The following is a 15140-nucleotide window of genomic DNA, read 5'->3' as shown; positions in this document are numbered from 1 at the left end:
CTGATGCTGACCAATGCATGACACGGCTGGGCTTCTCCTGAGACGTGTGTGTGTGTGTGTGTTTCTGAGCCTCCAGCTTGTGTAGCGTTTATGACTTCATCTCTTAACGAGTACAACCTAAGCATGCTGACAATGTTGTGCGATTGAAACGGAAGGTAAGCACCCATGCCTGTGGGTTTTAAATCAAACTGCTAATTAGTTGAGTCATTACAATCTGGCTTTGGAAACGCACTGCTTTGCATCACACTTTAGTCATGCAGAAGAGCATTTATATGCTTGTAAAGTTGAGGAATAAGGGAAAAGTATTGAAGCCCACTTTTGCCGTATAAGAAAAAAAAGTGCTTTGGTAAATCATAATTCTGACATAGAATGACAATTATGACATCAAATGTGAAAGGTATGCTATTGGCATCATTGACATAAGTTGTAGTTATGAGATAAAAAGCTGGCAGTGTCAAAATCATGATAAACAGTAAATAAATAAAATAAAAATTAAGTCATGATTATGACCAAGTTGAAACTGACAAAAGTCGATTATTAGGTTAAAAAAAAGTAATAATCACGACAAAGTCAAATTATGAGATAAAAGCTGAACTTATGAGTTATCAATTATAACTTTTGCTAATAGGCCGAAGTTCAATTTCAAAAACTTTTAGGTTAACTTTTGGTCATAATTGAACTCTCTTTTCATTTTTTTGTCAGAATTTCTAGTTTTTGTCTCACTTTTACTTTGTCATAACTATGAGTTTATCTCATAATTGACATTTTTTATCTGGAGTTTCATTTTTTCCAGAATGTCTACTTTTTATACAGTAACTGACTTCTCATAATTTCACATTTTTGCCATATTTTTAGTCATAATTCTTATTGTCATAAGTGACATTCATTCTCAATCTTATTTTTTTGTTGTTGCCATAATTCCTTTTATTTTGATCTCTTATTGATAACTTAGTATCTTACAATTTAGATTTGTGTCATAATTATGACTTAGTATCTCAGAATTTCAACTCTCATAATTGAATTTGTCAAGATTTCTACTTTTTATATTTACTTTCTATGCCGCAACAGACTTTAACTCATAATTTGATGTCATTATTTAGAATGTGTCATAACGGACTTTGAATTTCAATTTAAGTTTATTTTTTTCACCATAATTCCTATTTTTAATCTAATATTGATGATTAGTATCTCATAATTTGACTTGTATCATAATTGTGATTTACCAAAGCTTGACTTTTTTTTCCATTTGTTCTTCTGTAGCAGAAATGGGCCTCCATAAGGAAATGTGACTGGCGTTTAGTGTGCAAAACTCACTTCAGAGAGCACCAGCACATCTTCCTGAATAAAACTCATGTCTCACTCATGAGAAATCACGAAACAAATGGAGACCTGAGATGATATTCGAGGCTTTAAAATGAAGTCAGTGTTTGTACGACGTCTGGAACGTGGCAAATTGGATCTTGCCCACCGATGCGACGTGTTTGAGCTCATTCAGACGGCGTGTTTGGTGTGAATCGAGTCTGTTATTGTCTGAGACGCGGTGTTTGAGTGTTTGTCTGCTCTCGACTGAGGTCAAGCGGCAGTGAAAGTGTTATGTAGGTCAAAACAAATCCCAGACATCAGGTGACGGTCAGACTTCCTGACGAGACTCTCACTCGCCCCTTGCTGGCCTGAGAAGCTCACTGCAGACTGAAGAATAAGCCTTGAATCCATTATAAATAAATTAAATAAATCGGTTCAAGGTCAATCGATAGGGATGTTACAATGTCAACACTCACAAAGATTGATTTCTTGTTAATTCAATATTTTAGAGTGGAGCATGTCTACAAACATATCTACTTTAACCATTCCTTAATCGGTTAAACCTAAAAAAAAAGTGGGTGAAATATAGAAATAAAACGCTAACATCAGTTTGTCATGGACTGGTATTTTATTTACAAAACATCAAGCATAAATGAAAAAACGTCGCTCACTGTCATGTGACGTACAAACACAAGGGTGCTTCTACACAACATCAGCAGTTTTAAAAAGTAAGAAATGAAGGATGAGAAGGGCCCGCAGCTCACCGCAGGGCTAGAACTTGAACTCCTTGTATTTCTTCGCTCCAGAGCGCGTGTCCTGCGGCTGCGCCTTGCGCTTCTTTTGCTGCGAGGAAGACACGGAAGAAAAATATTTCAGGAAACGCTGGTAAAAACACACTAACCATTTACAAAGATGACACACAAAACACCTTAGTTTCTCAGAGATATTTAAACTGGCTTTACTAGAAAATCTATTTTATTGCACCCCATTTAGTGCAGAATTAATATGGTGATTTTAGAATTATTATTTTTGATTTTATTATAGCATCCTCTCATTATATTTTATGATGGCATCTTTTGCAAAGCATTTCAAAAACATGTAGAGGTCATATTTAGCTTAAATCAAAAGTTAGAAAAACTTGGTGTGAAGACAAATCCTATTTAGAGTTAGAGAACGTAGTGATTTTCATGGCAATTAAGCAACACTGTGATGACACAAGAAATTAATGTCTGATTATTTGTGTACAAACATTTTTTAAATATATTAGAATTATATTAATTGTGTATTATAAAAATATAATCAAATTGTGTACATGTGCTAAAATGAATCTGTTTAAGAAAAATATATGTAATATGTATAAATATATTTGGAATATAATATAAAAAGAATAAAATTATACAAAAAAGTATATAAGTGAGATAAAAGGTACATCATGGCAGAATGATCATTCATTTAATTGGCTGATTTTGTTTAGATGTCTTCCTTTTGCAGATGCTTTTGTCCACAGCAACTAACAAATAAGGAACATCCTAAGGAATGTCATAATGATTTTTTTTTAAGCTGTTTAATGAGAATGATCATGAACAAAGACAATGAGAAATATGAACAAAGCTAATAAGACAACCATTATGCAAAACAAATAATGGAAATGTGGAGGATAAAATGCAAATGGACCTAAAAAAAAGCTTAAATTAATGCACTAACCCAAGTTATAACTTCCTATATCTGAGATATATGATCAGAAGGTTTATGATTGGCTGATGCATTTTGGAACTCACCTTCTGTTTGGCGGCGTGCTCGGCCACCATGTCGCTGAAGTCCTCTTTCTCCACCTGCTGCTCTCTGACGTGCTCCTCGTACTTCTGCGTCATGGCCATGGGGTCGAGCTCCAGCTCCTCCGGGGCCAGAGCCACCTCCACCCCCTGAGAGTCTCCGCCCAGTCCCGAGACTCCGCCCACCTTACGGCTCGTCACCGTCTACATGAACCACACGATAAGAGAGGAAGCAGCAAGTAAACATGACTGGTTTCGACTGCACAAACACATCTGCAGTGATAAACGGTATATAGCTGACATTTCCTCCACCCAGCTGGTGCTCGTTTATCTCTTGCTGTCATTTTAAATGCAAATGAGTGCCATATGGATGGAGTGATTTGCATGTGATGGCTGTGAGAGATCCGATGGAGATGTGAAGTCAGCGCTCCCGCAAAGGTTATCTGCCATCTATCACTGAAATCAACCAGACACAGAGAACTCTGGGATACGAGGCGGATGCTGTCTGACTGTGAGGTGAAATGATTACTATAAATCCAATATGCATTTCTGCACCGGTTCATCTCAGGTTTATTAACGCATCTGGTTTTGTTTCTGAATATATAAAATGGAAAGATGATGAATAACAGGGCTGGATACTGAAAGATTTCATGATTCGATTAAAGTCTGATTTTGATATCAAATTTCTCTCTCAACTAATGCTGTAAACTATACAAGGAAGCATGTCAGGTGGTACATTGCTACAATATTAAGGGTCACAATTAACTCAATTCATTTGCTATCTATTTTTAGCTATAATTCACCCTCAGATTAAAAAAGCATGCAAATTATATAAAATATACATGCATTTATATTGCACATAAAAAAGCATCAAAGCTTACTGCGATTATTGGATGACAGGTGCTATAAGTGGGATGTTTAACTGGACTGGAACTGATATTGATTCATTAAATGCATCCCTAATGCATAACAAGTGCATTGTTTTAAATCAACTAAGATTTTTAATTTAAATGTATATGGATGTTAAAATGAAAGTGTGTACCAAGAATTTATCAAACCAAAACTGATCTGAGTAGCTGAACAGCCCTATGTGACACACAGCCGTACCGCAGTCATGTCGTAGATATGTGTGGATGCCATCATAGCGGCCCCAACCGGCCCCGTCCTCCTCTCCGGCAGCACCGTGAACAGCTGAGGTGTCTCGTTTCTGAAAACACACACAAACACAGGTTACATAAGCAGCGATTTATCAGACGCTTTCATCTTCAGTGCTCGAGGAAACCATGCTTATAGCTCACCAAACAGCACTTGCAGAGCTCAAACCTACAACCTGAAGGTTAACAGCCCACATTTCTAACCGGTACAACACACATTAGGCAGGAATGTCACTGGTTCTCACAATTGCTGTATGAGGCCTGTCAAAGCTCTAATAAAGTGCATAAACACAATGGGTCTCAATGTACTGTTGGACTAATTAACCATATAAAGCCTACTCTATCATACTTGATACATGAATTAAGGTCTCTAAATGATCAAAAGTTTGCTGAAAAACCTGTTGCATAATCTGCTACATGCCTTCTGTGATCTGATTGATAGTTTAGACTTTTTTAATCAAGTAAAAGGACTTTTAGTATGAATGTAAAACTCTTCATCTTCAGCTCGTCCTTCACGATGTGAAATCTTTACAGATTTTCATAAAGTAAATGCAAAAATAACTACGCTGGTATTAATATTTCAAGATGAACTTACTGGGCCTGAATCAACTTAGGTTCACTTGATTATCCATCTTTTTTCTTTTTTTTTCAGTGAGTATCAACTATGATCTTCAGGCTTATGTGGAACGTTTATTTGTTCATCTCTCGATCATCATTGTATTGCACTGCATTATATGTTTTGAAAGCACAGCTTTGTTTATAAAACTGAGCATTAATATCACCTTACCAAGACATACAGAGTGACGACTGATATTTATATAATTTTATGTCAGTAGTCTGTTATACTGCTATAAAAATATTATTGATTTATATTACATGATACCAGTCTTTCATATAACTTTTTGGCCATTTAAATACCAGCATCTGCACCAAATTGCATATTTTTTGCTCAGCCTGATCCTCTGGGAGTTTTTTCCCCCCTCCAAATATGATCTCCATATTCTCAATATCTCACTGTATGAGCCATAAAGGCCTGATGCATCAAATATGATATAAAAAAAAATATGCAAACTTTCACATTTTATCTAAAAGTTAAAAAATGTATTTCATGAGCAGATGATTTTAAGTGAATAGGGCCTTAAACTTGGCTCTGCTCCTCACATAAACTGGTATTTGCTCAGACACTCACCCGTCCATGGCCTCTTCGATCTTCTTCTTCCTGAGCTCGATGAGCTCTGGAGTCTCCATGCCGGCAGGAACGGAGGAGAAGCCGCCCGGAGTGATCAACCCGCTGTCAAAACAACGAGAGAGAACAGACATCTGTGAGCACTCATGTCTCAAACACACGCGAGCCAATCAGAGACAGACCCTGAGATGAACAGCACCTGTCTGCTGGTGTGAAGAAGCCCGTTTCATCTGGCTTCTCCTCCTCGCTCTCCTCCTCCTCCTCTTCCTCAGACGACTCTTCATCAGACGCCTCCAGCTCGCCCCACGTGGCTCGATCTACTTCCTCCTCCTCTGCTTTGGCCTGTCAACATTATCAGGCAAACCAAACAACAGAATCAAACACCGCAGGAATGAGAAGATGTAATATAAATAGGAAATTTGCAGTTCCATCTTCTCACAATGAATTTGACCAATTAATTGTAAAATTACACTTAATGAAAACTTAACCCCCCCCTCCCATCAGAACACCAGTTTATTAAAAGCAATAAGGCACATTTGCTTCTCAGAAGTTGCAGTATCTAGTATTTAAATATGGCTGTATATTCAGGACGTGATTTGGTAGTTTGCTCACATGGAAGTCTATGGCGTTGGTTCCGAACACATCGCCATACAGCGGTCTGCCCGTCTCATCCACAGGAGGTTTACCCCAACCACCTGCATGATACCCAAACGAACAGCCCTGAAAGACAGACACACCTAATTAGCAAGATATCACTGCTTTACATGACCACTACACTAATGAGCTTTAATGAATGTCTTGTGCAAGTGAGATCCTCTAATGGAGACCGATGCACTTTTATTAGATTTGTTAGATCATTAGATTGGTGTAACACGTTAGTTTATATCTGATTACAGACAAAAAGTTGAAAAAGTTTGGCGTATCACAGCTGGAAGTATTAATTGTGAAAAATTCTAATTGCATATTGCAGGCAAACTACATGGTTTGTCACTTTGACTAATGCACTTTAAAATGATAATTTTCTTGAGATCACACTCACAAAGAATAATTTCTAGCCAAAGAAATGCACAGATAAACATATATAAATTAAAGAGTTGGAGAATAATATTAAAAAATTATTTGAAAACATTAACTTTTTAAAAATTGCTAAAAAAGTTAATATACATATATAAAAAGTAAAAATATATGCACTCTATAATCACACAATTTCAGAATGTAAAAGCAAATCGTAAACATACTCACACACACACATATTAACAGTAGGCCTACATATAGTATTACCCTGTAATAAAATTTATTATGGAGCAGAAAATGCATCAATTTAAGAAACATCTCTGATTTAATTCTGGTAACCTGGAAATTTGATTTGATTTTATTCTCAATTTAATTTGATTTTATTCTGGCAACTGCAACCATGAAAGTTTGTGGAGGCTTGTTACCAATGCAACATAACGCTAATGCTAAATTAAAATGAAATGTTTTCAGGATAAACAGTGGGCAAATATTGCAGACGATTATGCTTAATTGAGAAAAGCAGAAATTGTGATCATAAATAAAATGATTCATCATACACACATGCAATGGATGTATTTTATGAAATAAAAATATACAAAAACGCAAATTTAATTGCAATTAAGTTTTTCAATGATAAGAGCAATCATGTAAAGTGTTGCGTATAAAAGTAGCATTTCTCAACACTTTTTTCTCTGTGTTTGAGTGTGTGTCTGACCTCAGGGATGGGGGCATTGAGGCCGGGGATCTTCAGGTTTGGATACGAGGGTGGAGGTCCGTATCTCTGCATGGCGATCAGCCACGGCGGAGGAACTTTATGAGAGTTCTGCAAAGACAAAGCACAGCTAAAATTACACAAAGAATTACATAAGTGTCTGAACAGCTCTCCTGCACTTTCACAGAACAAAACAGCAGTTGCTTTGTGCAAAAAGGAAATGCTTTGTTGTGTAAAGCAGAGCAGGATGAAGCACTCACAGGTCCTGTGGGCATCCCGAGAGCGATTCGCAGCTCACCGGACAGATCGCCTGGTTTCTTCTCCTTCAGCCTCGTCTCAAACTCTTTACCCTGACACATAACCACCAGACGAGAGTTACTTATGCTCCAGGAAGAGTCATCAAAACTGAGATAAACACCAGGTAACGCAAGCGCACCTCATAATACAGGTCCCCGTGTATCGTGAGCTTCGGTTTGATCTGCCATTTGAAGAAGGCGTCGTGCAGCTTCTGGTAGTCGATGTCGATCTTCCCCATCTTGGGCCGAACTTTCTCTCTCATTTTGGTCTTCATGGTTTTGGCGTCTTCCTGCAGGAATACAGAGACGCCAGTGAAGCTGACAGCAGCGGGAAATACATCAACCCGGAATGTTAATGTTTAAATGAATTCGATTCACAATATTAAAAACGTCACTCAAGCGCGGCCTCTTATGAAATCGGCATAAGAACATGAGCGCTGAAGCACAGAAATGATCACATCAGAGTCAGCGCTGAAGGCCTCATGAGCTCAAGCATCACATCTACAGACAGAAGCCAAACACTGAGCCGCTTCCCGCAAGTTTGAATTTCATTAATGTCTGCAAACACTTGTTTTTATTTCAACAAACTATATTGTTGAATATAAAAGAGGAAAAGTCAGGCACACTAGTTTTATGACCTTGTTCAGGAACAGAATGTGCCAAGAGTGACATAACTGTATGAATAAGTAACATATGCATATGCAATTACATTAAGCACTATATGCATATTATAGTTGCATTTATTTAATCAAATGCAGTAAAAAGAGTAATATTGTGAAATATTGCAATTATTCTATCTGAATATATAGTAAAATGTTATTTATTGCTGTGATCAAAGCTGTATTTTCAGCATCATTACTTCAGTCTTCAGTGTCACATGATCCTTCAGAAATCATTCTAATATGCTGATTTACTGCTCAAGAAACATTTCTGATTATTATCAATGTTGAAAACAGTAGTGCTGCTATGTATTTTTGGTAGTTTTTGTAAATGAACCCAGATTGCACCTTCTCCTGCAGGGCTTCTCTCATCTCCTGGATGCCGGTTCTCTTGATGAACTCGGGCAGCTCAAACGGAGGTTTCTCTATGCCTCTCTTGCCCTGCAGGTACTTCCTCTTGAAGCACCAGTGACGTGGCACAGGCACCGTGTTCCTGGTGGCCTTCAGGTGAACCAGCAGCTTGGGCTCCTGCGCCGTCACATCGTGCATCTCCACCACGTCAGGACGAGCAACAAGCTGACAGACAGAGGAGCACAAACATTATGAAGCATGATCATTCAACTTTACCTGACATCAGTTCTGAAAATAGCAATTGTTTCCACTCTGAAATGACCTGAACATGTTATTTGAATGCAAAGCAAATTTATTAAATGCAATTATGATGAAGATGGCTCATTGTTACACATTTCGTATTAAAGGATTAGATCACCCAAAATTTGCTGAAAATGTACTTTGGTGTTTGTTTCTTCATCAGAACAGATTTGGAGAAGTGTAGCATTCCATCACTTGCTCAGCAATGGATGCTCTGCAGTGAATGGGTGCCGTCAGAATGAGAGTCCAAACAGCTGATAAAAACATCACAATAATCCACACCACTCCAGTCCATCAGTTACTGTCTTGAAGTAAAGAAAAAAAAAAACAGTGTTTGTAAGAAACAAATCCATCTTTAAGACATTAACTTTAAACTGTAACTTCTGACCAAAATATATGTAACATAAGTCCATAATGCATTTTAATCATTCAAAACCAACCCACATAATTGTTTAGAGCTATTGTGTCTTTTAAAGGGTGCTTGATCTATGCAGATTTCTCTTCTGATTCAGACGAGATGACTTTCACTGGATGCGTTATTATGGATTATGGACTCAACGGAAGCAACAGATTGAAATAAAAAATGTCTTAATGATGGATTTGTTTTACAAACACACAGCTTTTGTCTTCACAAAGCATTAATTGATGGACTGGTGTGGTGTGGATTACTTGTGGATCATTGTGATGTTTTTATCAGCTGTTTGGACTCTCATTCTGACGGCACCCATTCACTGCAGAGGAACCACTGGTGAGTAAGTGATGCGAATGACCGGAGCAAATTTTCATTCAACTATTCCTTTAAGCACATTTACAGCTAAAAGATATTTAAAAAGACCCTGTTTGTCCACATTATTTAAAATACATTTTAATCTGAAGGTACTGAACTCAGAGGTGGTTTTAGGAGTAATTTTGATCAAATGAAGAGGAAATAAACAGTAAAGGCACATTTGTTACCTGTTTGAGCTCTGCCACTGTCAGCCTGTTCATCCTCCTCAGTTTCTTTTTGGACAACTTGGGCATGTCCTTTCTGGCTTCCTGTCAAACAGGAAATGGATGGGGTTAGACAGGAATATCATCAGGAAACAACTAGATCTGGAAGTGGCCTTCAATTCACCTCGTCGCTGTCATCGCTGTCTTTTCTCTCCAGCTCGAACCCCTTCTTCTTAAATGAAAGGATTTCTGGCTTTTCAGGCTTCTCTGGCTCCTTTTCCTTCTCCTTTTTCACATCATCTGTCAGCTGTGATAGAAAGCCAATGAGTGCCACATCCATCAAAATATGAGAGTTATTTTCAGTCTTTAAAATATCAGTCTAGGTGAATAAAGCAGGGTGGATGTCAAACTGTGATGGATGAGTATGAATTATGCAGCAGATCATAAAGTTCTAAATGAAACACCAAACAAGCTTCATTCTTTATATTTTCTCATATCCAACACAAAGCTTTGCAGCTTAGTTTCAACAAATATTCTTTTTGGAGTTTAGGAAATTTTGCGCTCTGAAAGTTCGCCTCAAAATATCAAGACATGTAGCATTCTCTGACCTTGAATGACTCAAAGATCCTCTTGAAGATGACGAAGTTTGGGTCGTAGATCGCAGGCTCCTCCGTGACATACTCAATCTCCACCTCGGGCTCCTTGTCCCGGCTCTCCTCTTTCTTTTTCTCCTCCTCCTGCTGCTCCTTCTCCTCCTGCCTCTTCTTTTTGTTCTTCTTCTTCCTGTTCCTGCGTTTGCGGTTTTTCTGTAAGTAACCAAGGAGAGATTCAGTAAGAGTTTGCAGAACAGCAAGTTAGATTAATGATAGCCTTGCAAATGCTGCTAAAAAATGTGAGGACACCTACATCTTTTTTAGAAAGACCACTTTCATCGTCCTCATCAGAGTATCCACGGGAGGAGGAATTATTCATATCCATCTCGCCGGTCTCGTTGTCATTATCTTCCTCTGTGGATAAAACCAGCAACAGAAATTTGAATGCAAGCACTCTTTCTCTAACAAAAGACAATTCATGTTTTCATACAACAACAAAAAAAAACTTTTCTAGAAAGCTCCAATTTGTCAGCCAAATTTTAAATAAATAGTGCAAGAGTTCATATAATGACTTGTTTTAAAAGAGAGAAAGTTAGACACTTGCATTAGTCATTAAATTTGCTCAAGATAAACTATAAAAAAACCTACTTAATTATGACCGGCACTAATTTTCCCTATGATTTCATTAATTCTCTCAGCTTACAAACTGTCTCAAAAGTAAACTCAAGTGTTTCTCCCACAGATAATTAGACTAGATGTGCTCAAGTGCCCTCATCTCATAAATATGATCATTATCAACATTAAGGCGGCGTTTAAGCATGAAATAAACCCTGTGGATTGGCAGTCATAGTGTTGCTCATAGTGACCTGTAGGGGCGATGCTGAGCTGCTCCTGCCTCATTTCCTTCAGCTGCAGGATCTTCTCCAGAGCCTGAGGAATCTTCGGCCCGATGCCAACATCTTCACCCTGCCACGACTGAACACCAATCAAACACAAGTCAAGATTAGTAAAGAGATTGAGTACCGTTCATGCATTGAGGCTTTCACGGTCTCGCACCTCTCTGGTGTCTTCTCCTGGAGGGGGCGGGACTTTCTGTCGTTGATTGGCAGATTGGAGCATCACAGAAATACCTGGAGGGGCGGGGCCACTCGGAGTCCCAACTACAGCAGGACAGAAATCAAGTCCAAAATCTCAAAATAACCAGAGCATGAAAAAAAAAAAAAAAAAAAAAAAAGTGTTTGCCTGTAGAGTCTTGCCTTTTATATATTCTTAGTAAAATAAAAACAAAGGGCATCCATCCAATCAGCATGATATCATATAAGGTTGACATAATTCAATGTAAAAGCATAAATTCAGAGCTAGTAAAGAAAGCATCCTGGTGAATCAGTGTTCATATTTCTGCAGTATGAAAGCTAAGGGGCGCTGACCTCTGAGAGGCGGGATGGGGGGCAGGAGGTTGGGTCGTGGTCCCAGTTCAGGTCCTCTGGTGCCTGGTGGCGCCCCCTGCTGAATTTTAGCAAGTTCCTGCTGCCTCTCATGTTCCAGAAGCACAGCAGCCTGAGAGACAGACACAATCATTCACTGTAAGACCATCAAACTCTGTTTCAGAATAATTCATGCCAATTCACACCAAGAAAACACTATAAGTGTGAACATATTTTACAATGTTAATTTATTCCTGTGATGTAAAAGTGAATTTTCAGCATCATTACTCCAGTCTTCAGTGTCACATTATCCTTCAGAAATCATTCTAATATGCGGATTTGAAGCATTTATTATAATTATCAACGTTGAAAACAGTTGTGCTGCTCAATAGTTTTGTGAATTTTGATATATTTATATCAGGATTCTTTGATGAATGGAAAATTCAAACACATTGTATTATTACGATAATAATGAAACAAATTCCTTGACTGTCACTTTTGAGCAATTTAATGTGTCCTTGCTGAATAAAACTACTAATTTCTTAAAATAATTATACTGACCCCAAAACTTTGAACAGTAGTGCATAAATAATTCACAATCTTACAGCTGAAATTGCTTGTGTGATGACACAAATCCTTCTGAGTTTAGCAGCACGGTTGAAAACAGCAATAAGAATAAGTATTTTCTGACCCGTTTCTGCTGCTCTAGAAGTTCCTGCTCCTTCATCTGCTCATCCATCACACGCGAATCACCCTAAACACACACATACAGCTGTAAACAACACCCTGTGACCCAAGTAACACCTTCATTTCAATAAACTCCTAATTGTGGTTCACCATTTCACCTGTTTAACATTGCTTTTTAGTTCTAAACCTAATAAAATGCTTCTTATTTTGAAGCTAAACATGTGAGTGCTTGCGTTGATTCATAATGAAAAAGATTTAATCCTGCATATCTTTGATCGGTCATCCTCAGAATGTATTGCAACAATTAATAGGACTGTTTGATAGTAGTTACTGAGCAACAGAAGTGGAACTTGACCGTAAAGTCATGCATCACAGTGAAATGTAAGGGTTCACGCACAGAGCTGTCTCTCTCTCACCTGCGCCGCTCTGTCATCGTGCTGCATCATGCCGGGCGGCTCCATGCCCATGTGGATGGGTGGAGGGCCGCCCATCATGTTCATGGCCTGCATCATGTTCATGCCCGGCGGCAGGGGCATAGAGGGCATCGGGGGCATGGGCGGCAGACCTGGCATCTGAGACACACACAACACGCTCCGGTTCTCAAACACAGAGATACTTGCCTTTGCAAACACAACTAATAGAAACAAAAACAGAGAGGGAATAAAGAAGACATAACAGTACCGTAGTAGTCATGACCTTGTCATCTCCTCCTTGCATGTTCGGCTTAGTTAAGATCATCCCAGACTGCAGAAGAAATAAATGTTACGCTCAGACAAAGAAATCCATCTTATGAGCGGATTTGCAGTTAAAAAGCCTGCATAACTTACCTGTGCAAAAGATTTCAGTCTGTCTATGAGCTCCTCTCTGGGACCTGAAGAACAGAAAAAAACAAAGATATGTGACCGTGGAGTACAGAACCAGTCATAAGTAGCACAGGTATATTTGCAGCAACAGCCAACAGATATGGGTCAAAATAATTTTTCTTTTATGCCAAAAAGCATTAGGATATTAAGTAAAGATCATGTTCCATGAAGATATTTTGTAAATTTCCTACCATAAATATCAAAACTTCATTTGTGATTAGTAATATGCATTGCTAAAAACTTAATTTGAACAACTTTAAAGGCGATTTTCTCAATATTTTGATTTTTGCACCCTCAGATTACAGATATTCAAATAGCTGTATCTCAGCCAAACACTGCCATAACAAACCATACATCGATGGGGAGATTATTTATTCAGCTTTCAGGTGATGTATAAATCTCAATTTAGGTTTTCTCAGTTTTGTGGTCCAGGGTCACATTGTAAACAACACTGGACTGAATTAAACATGTTTTTAAAGGTGCATTATGAGCGGTGTGTGAGTAAAAGTGCTGTATTTAAATGAGTTTTCAGTTTTATAACACACAAACATTCAGTTAAGCTTAGCTTATGTTATTCACAGTCATACGTGTTTTAATCACCCGAATAAATGTAAATACAGCTTCCCATAAGACATATTTACATGTGCGACACACTTTAGTGCAATAAAGGCCTGAGCAGCAGACAGGGACATAACAGGCTAACCGGCTAACGCTAGTTAGCGAGAGAAAAACTGAGCCAAACTCCACCACAGAGCTCGTATACAAACGCGTTCATCTCACCCAAGTTAGGTGCTCCAAACTCGGCCAGTTTGGCCTGCAGCTCGCCGTGACTCCATGAGTTAATATCTGTATTTGAATCAGCACCCGGCGGCCCGTCGATAGCCATGATGAAGCTCTACGGAACAAACGCGTTCAGGCGCAAAGCATCACGGGAACGCCACGCATGGGGCTTGTTGTTCATTACGTCGCGATCTTAGTACTTTAACAAATAATCACTGAAACAAAGTGTTTAATTTTAAAAATATGGTACGGCAAACTACACAATATTTTTTTTTATTTTACACGTCAGCTTTTTTGTGCTTAATACTTAAAAATGCGACTAATGTGTCTGCAACTTTTTTAATTCACGGTCGACAGAACCAGGGTTATTTTAACAATAATTGAAATAGCTAACCGTTTTTGTTCCCATAAAGTTCTGGGAAGGTTAGTTTTGGATGATAAAAATGGAAAATAAAAATAAAAAATCATTAGGGTCATGAAGAAACAAATGTTCTGGGAAGGTTCTACACGAAACGTTTCCCAAACCCCAAAATAACCAATCAATAAAATATATAGAAACCTCGATTAGTTTGTTTGGTTTTATTTTATTTCTAGATTTTCCGTTTTCATTTTGATTTTATTTAAAGTTTTAGTAATTTTGTTGTGTGATTTGTATCATTTGTATTCGTTTTTTATATTCGTTTTTTACATATTTTATATAATTATAAATAACTTTATTTATAACAGTTTTAGCTTAATTTGGTACATCAAGGTAAACTGAATTAAACGGGAAAAAATGTTTCCTTGATAACTAGCTGAAATAATTATTTCAATAATATATAGCCTATATATATCTTAATTTATGAAACGTGTAGTTGTATTAGCCTATGATGATATTTCACGAGACATATCTCACCTGGGCAAATGGTTTTATTATGGGATGCGTTTGCCATGTTTTGCCTCAAGGTGGCGCTCTTTCTAACAACAGTATCATCTGTGTGAAATAAACAAATCTTATAGTTATCTTTATAGTTTATATATTGTTTATTCGTTTTACATTGTTAAAACTAACATTATATTGATATTAAAATATAAAATTATATTAATAGGCTATTATATGTTCATCCGTGTTTCTGGT

The 15140-nt window shown here is 37.7% G+C and overlaps 1 protein-coding gene across 1 annotated transcript; it reads right to left on the bottom strand.

The window, feature by feature from the left end:
- Nucleotides 1–1908: 1908 nt before the first annotated feature.
- On the bottom strand, nt 1909–14171 carry LOC306885410 (splicing factor 3B subunit 2-like). The gene is made up of 22 exons (XM_079441901.1): nt 14024–14171; nt 13208–13251; nt 13062–13124; nt 12797–12952; nt 12385–12447; nt 11697–11826; nt 11326–11429; nt 11136–11244; nt 10583–10683; nt 10285–10482; nt 9861–9983; nt 9701–9781; nt 8444–8671; nt 7577–7726; nt 7401–7490; nt 7144–7251; nt 6027–6134; nt 5614–5756; nt 5418–5519; nt 4182–4281; nt 3081–3278; nt 1909–2145 (listed from the first exon to the last, which is right to left on the bottom strand). The coding sequence occupies exons 1-22, from the start codon at nt 14127–14129 to the stop codon at nt 2074–2076; spliced, it is 2577 nt and encodes an 858-aa protein (XP_079298027.1). The 5' UTR covers nt 14130–14171; the 3' UTR covers nt 1909–2073.
- Nucleotides 14172–15140: the final 969 nt, after the last annotated feature.

The sequence above is a fragment of the Barbus barbus genome (genome assembly GCF_936440315.1).
Source record: "Barbus barbus genome assembly, chromosome: 2".
Lineage (NCBI taxonomy): Eukaryota > Metazoa > Chordata > Actinopteri > Cypriniformes > Cyprinidae > Barbus > Barbus barbus.
The sequence above is the reverse complement of the archived record's forward strand: the minus strand, read 5'-3'. Positions and strand labels throughout refer to the sequence as shown.

Excerpts from the sequence above, each read along its gene's own strand:
- LOC306885410 (XM_079441901.1), bottom strand. The coding sequence starts at position 14,129 with ATGGCTATCGACGGGCCGCCGGGTGCTGATTCAAATACAGATATTAAC. Across the intron at positions 7,727-8,443 it reads GAGAAGCCCTGCAGGAGAAG|GAAGACGCCAAAACCATGAA; the intron begins GTGCAATCTGGG and ends GTATTCCTGCAG. Across the intron at positions 4,282-5,417 it reads ATCGAAGAGGCCATGGACGG|AAACGAGACACCTCAGCTGT; the intron begins GTGAGTGTCTGA and ends GTGTGTTTTCAG.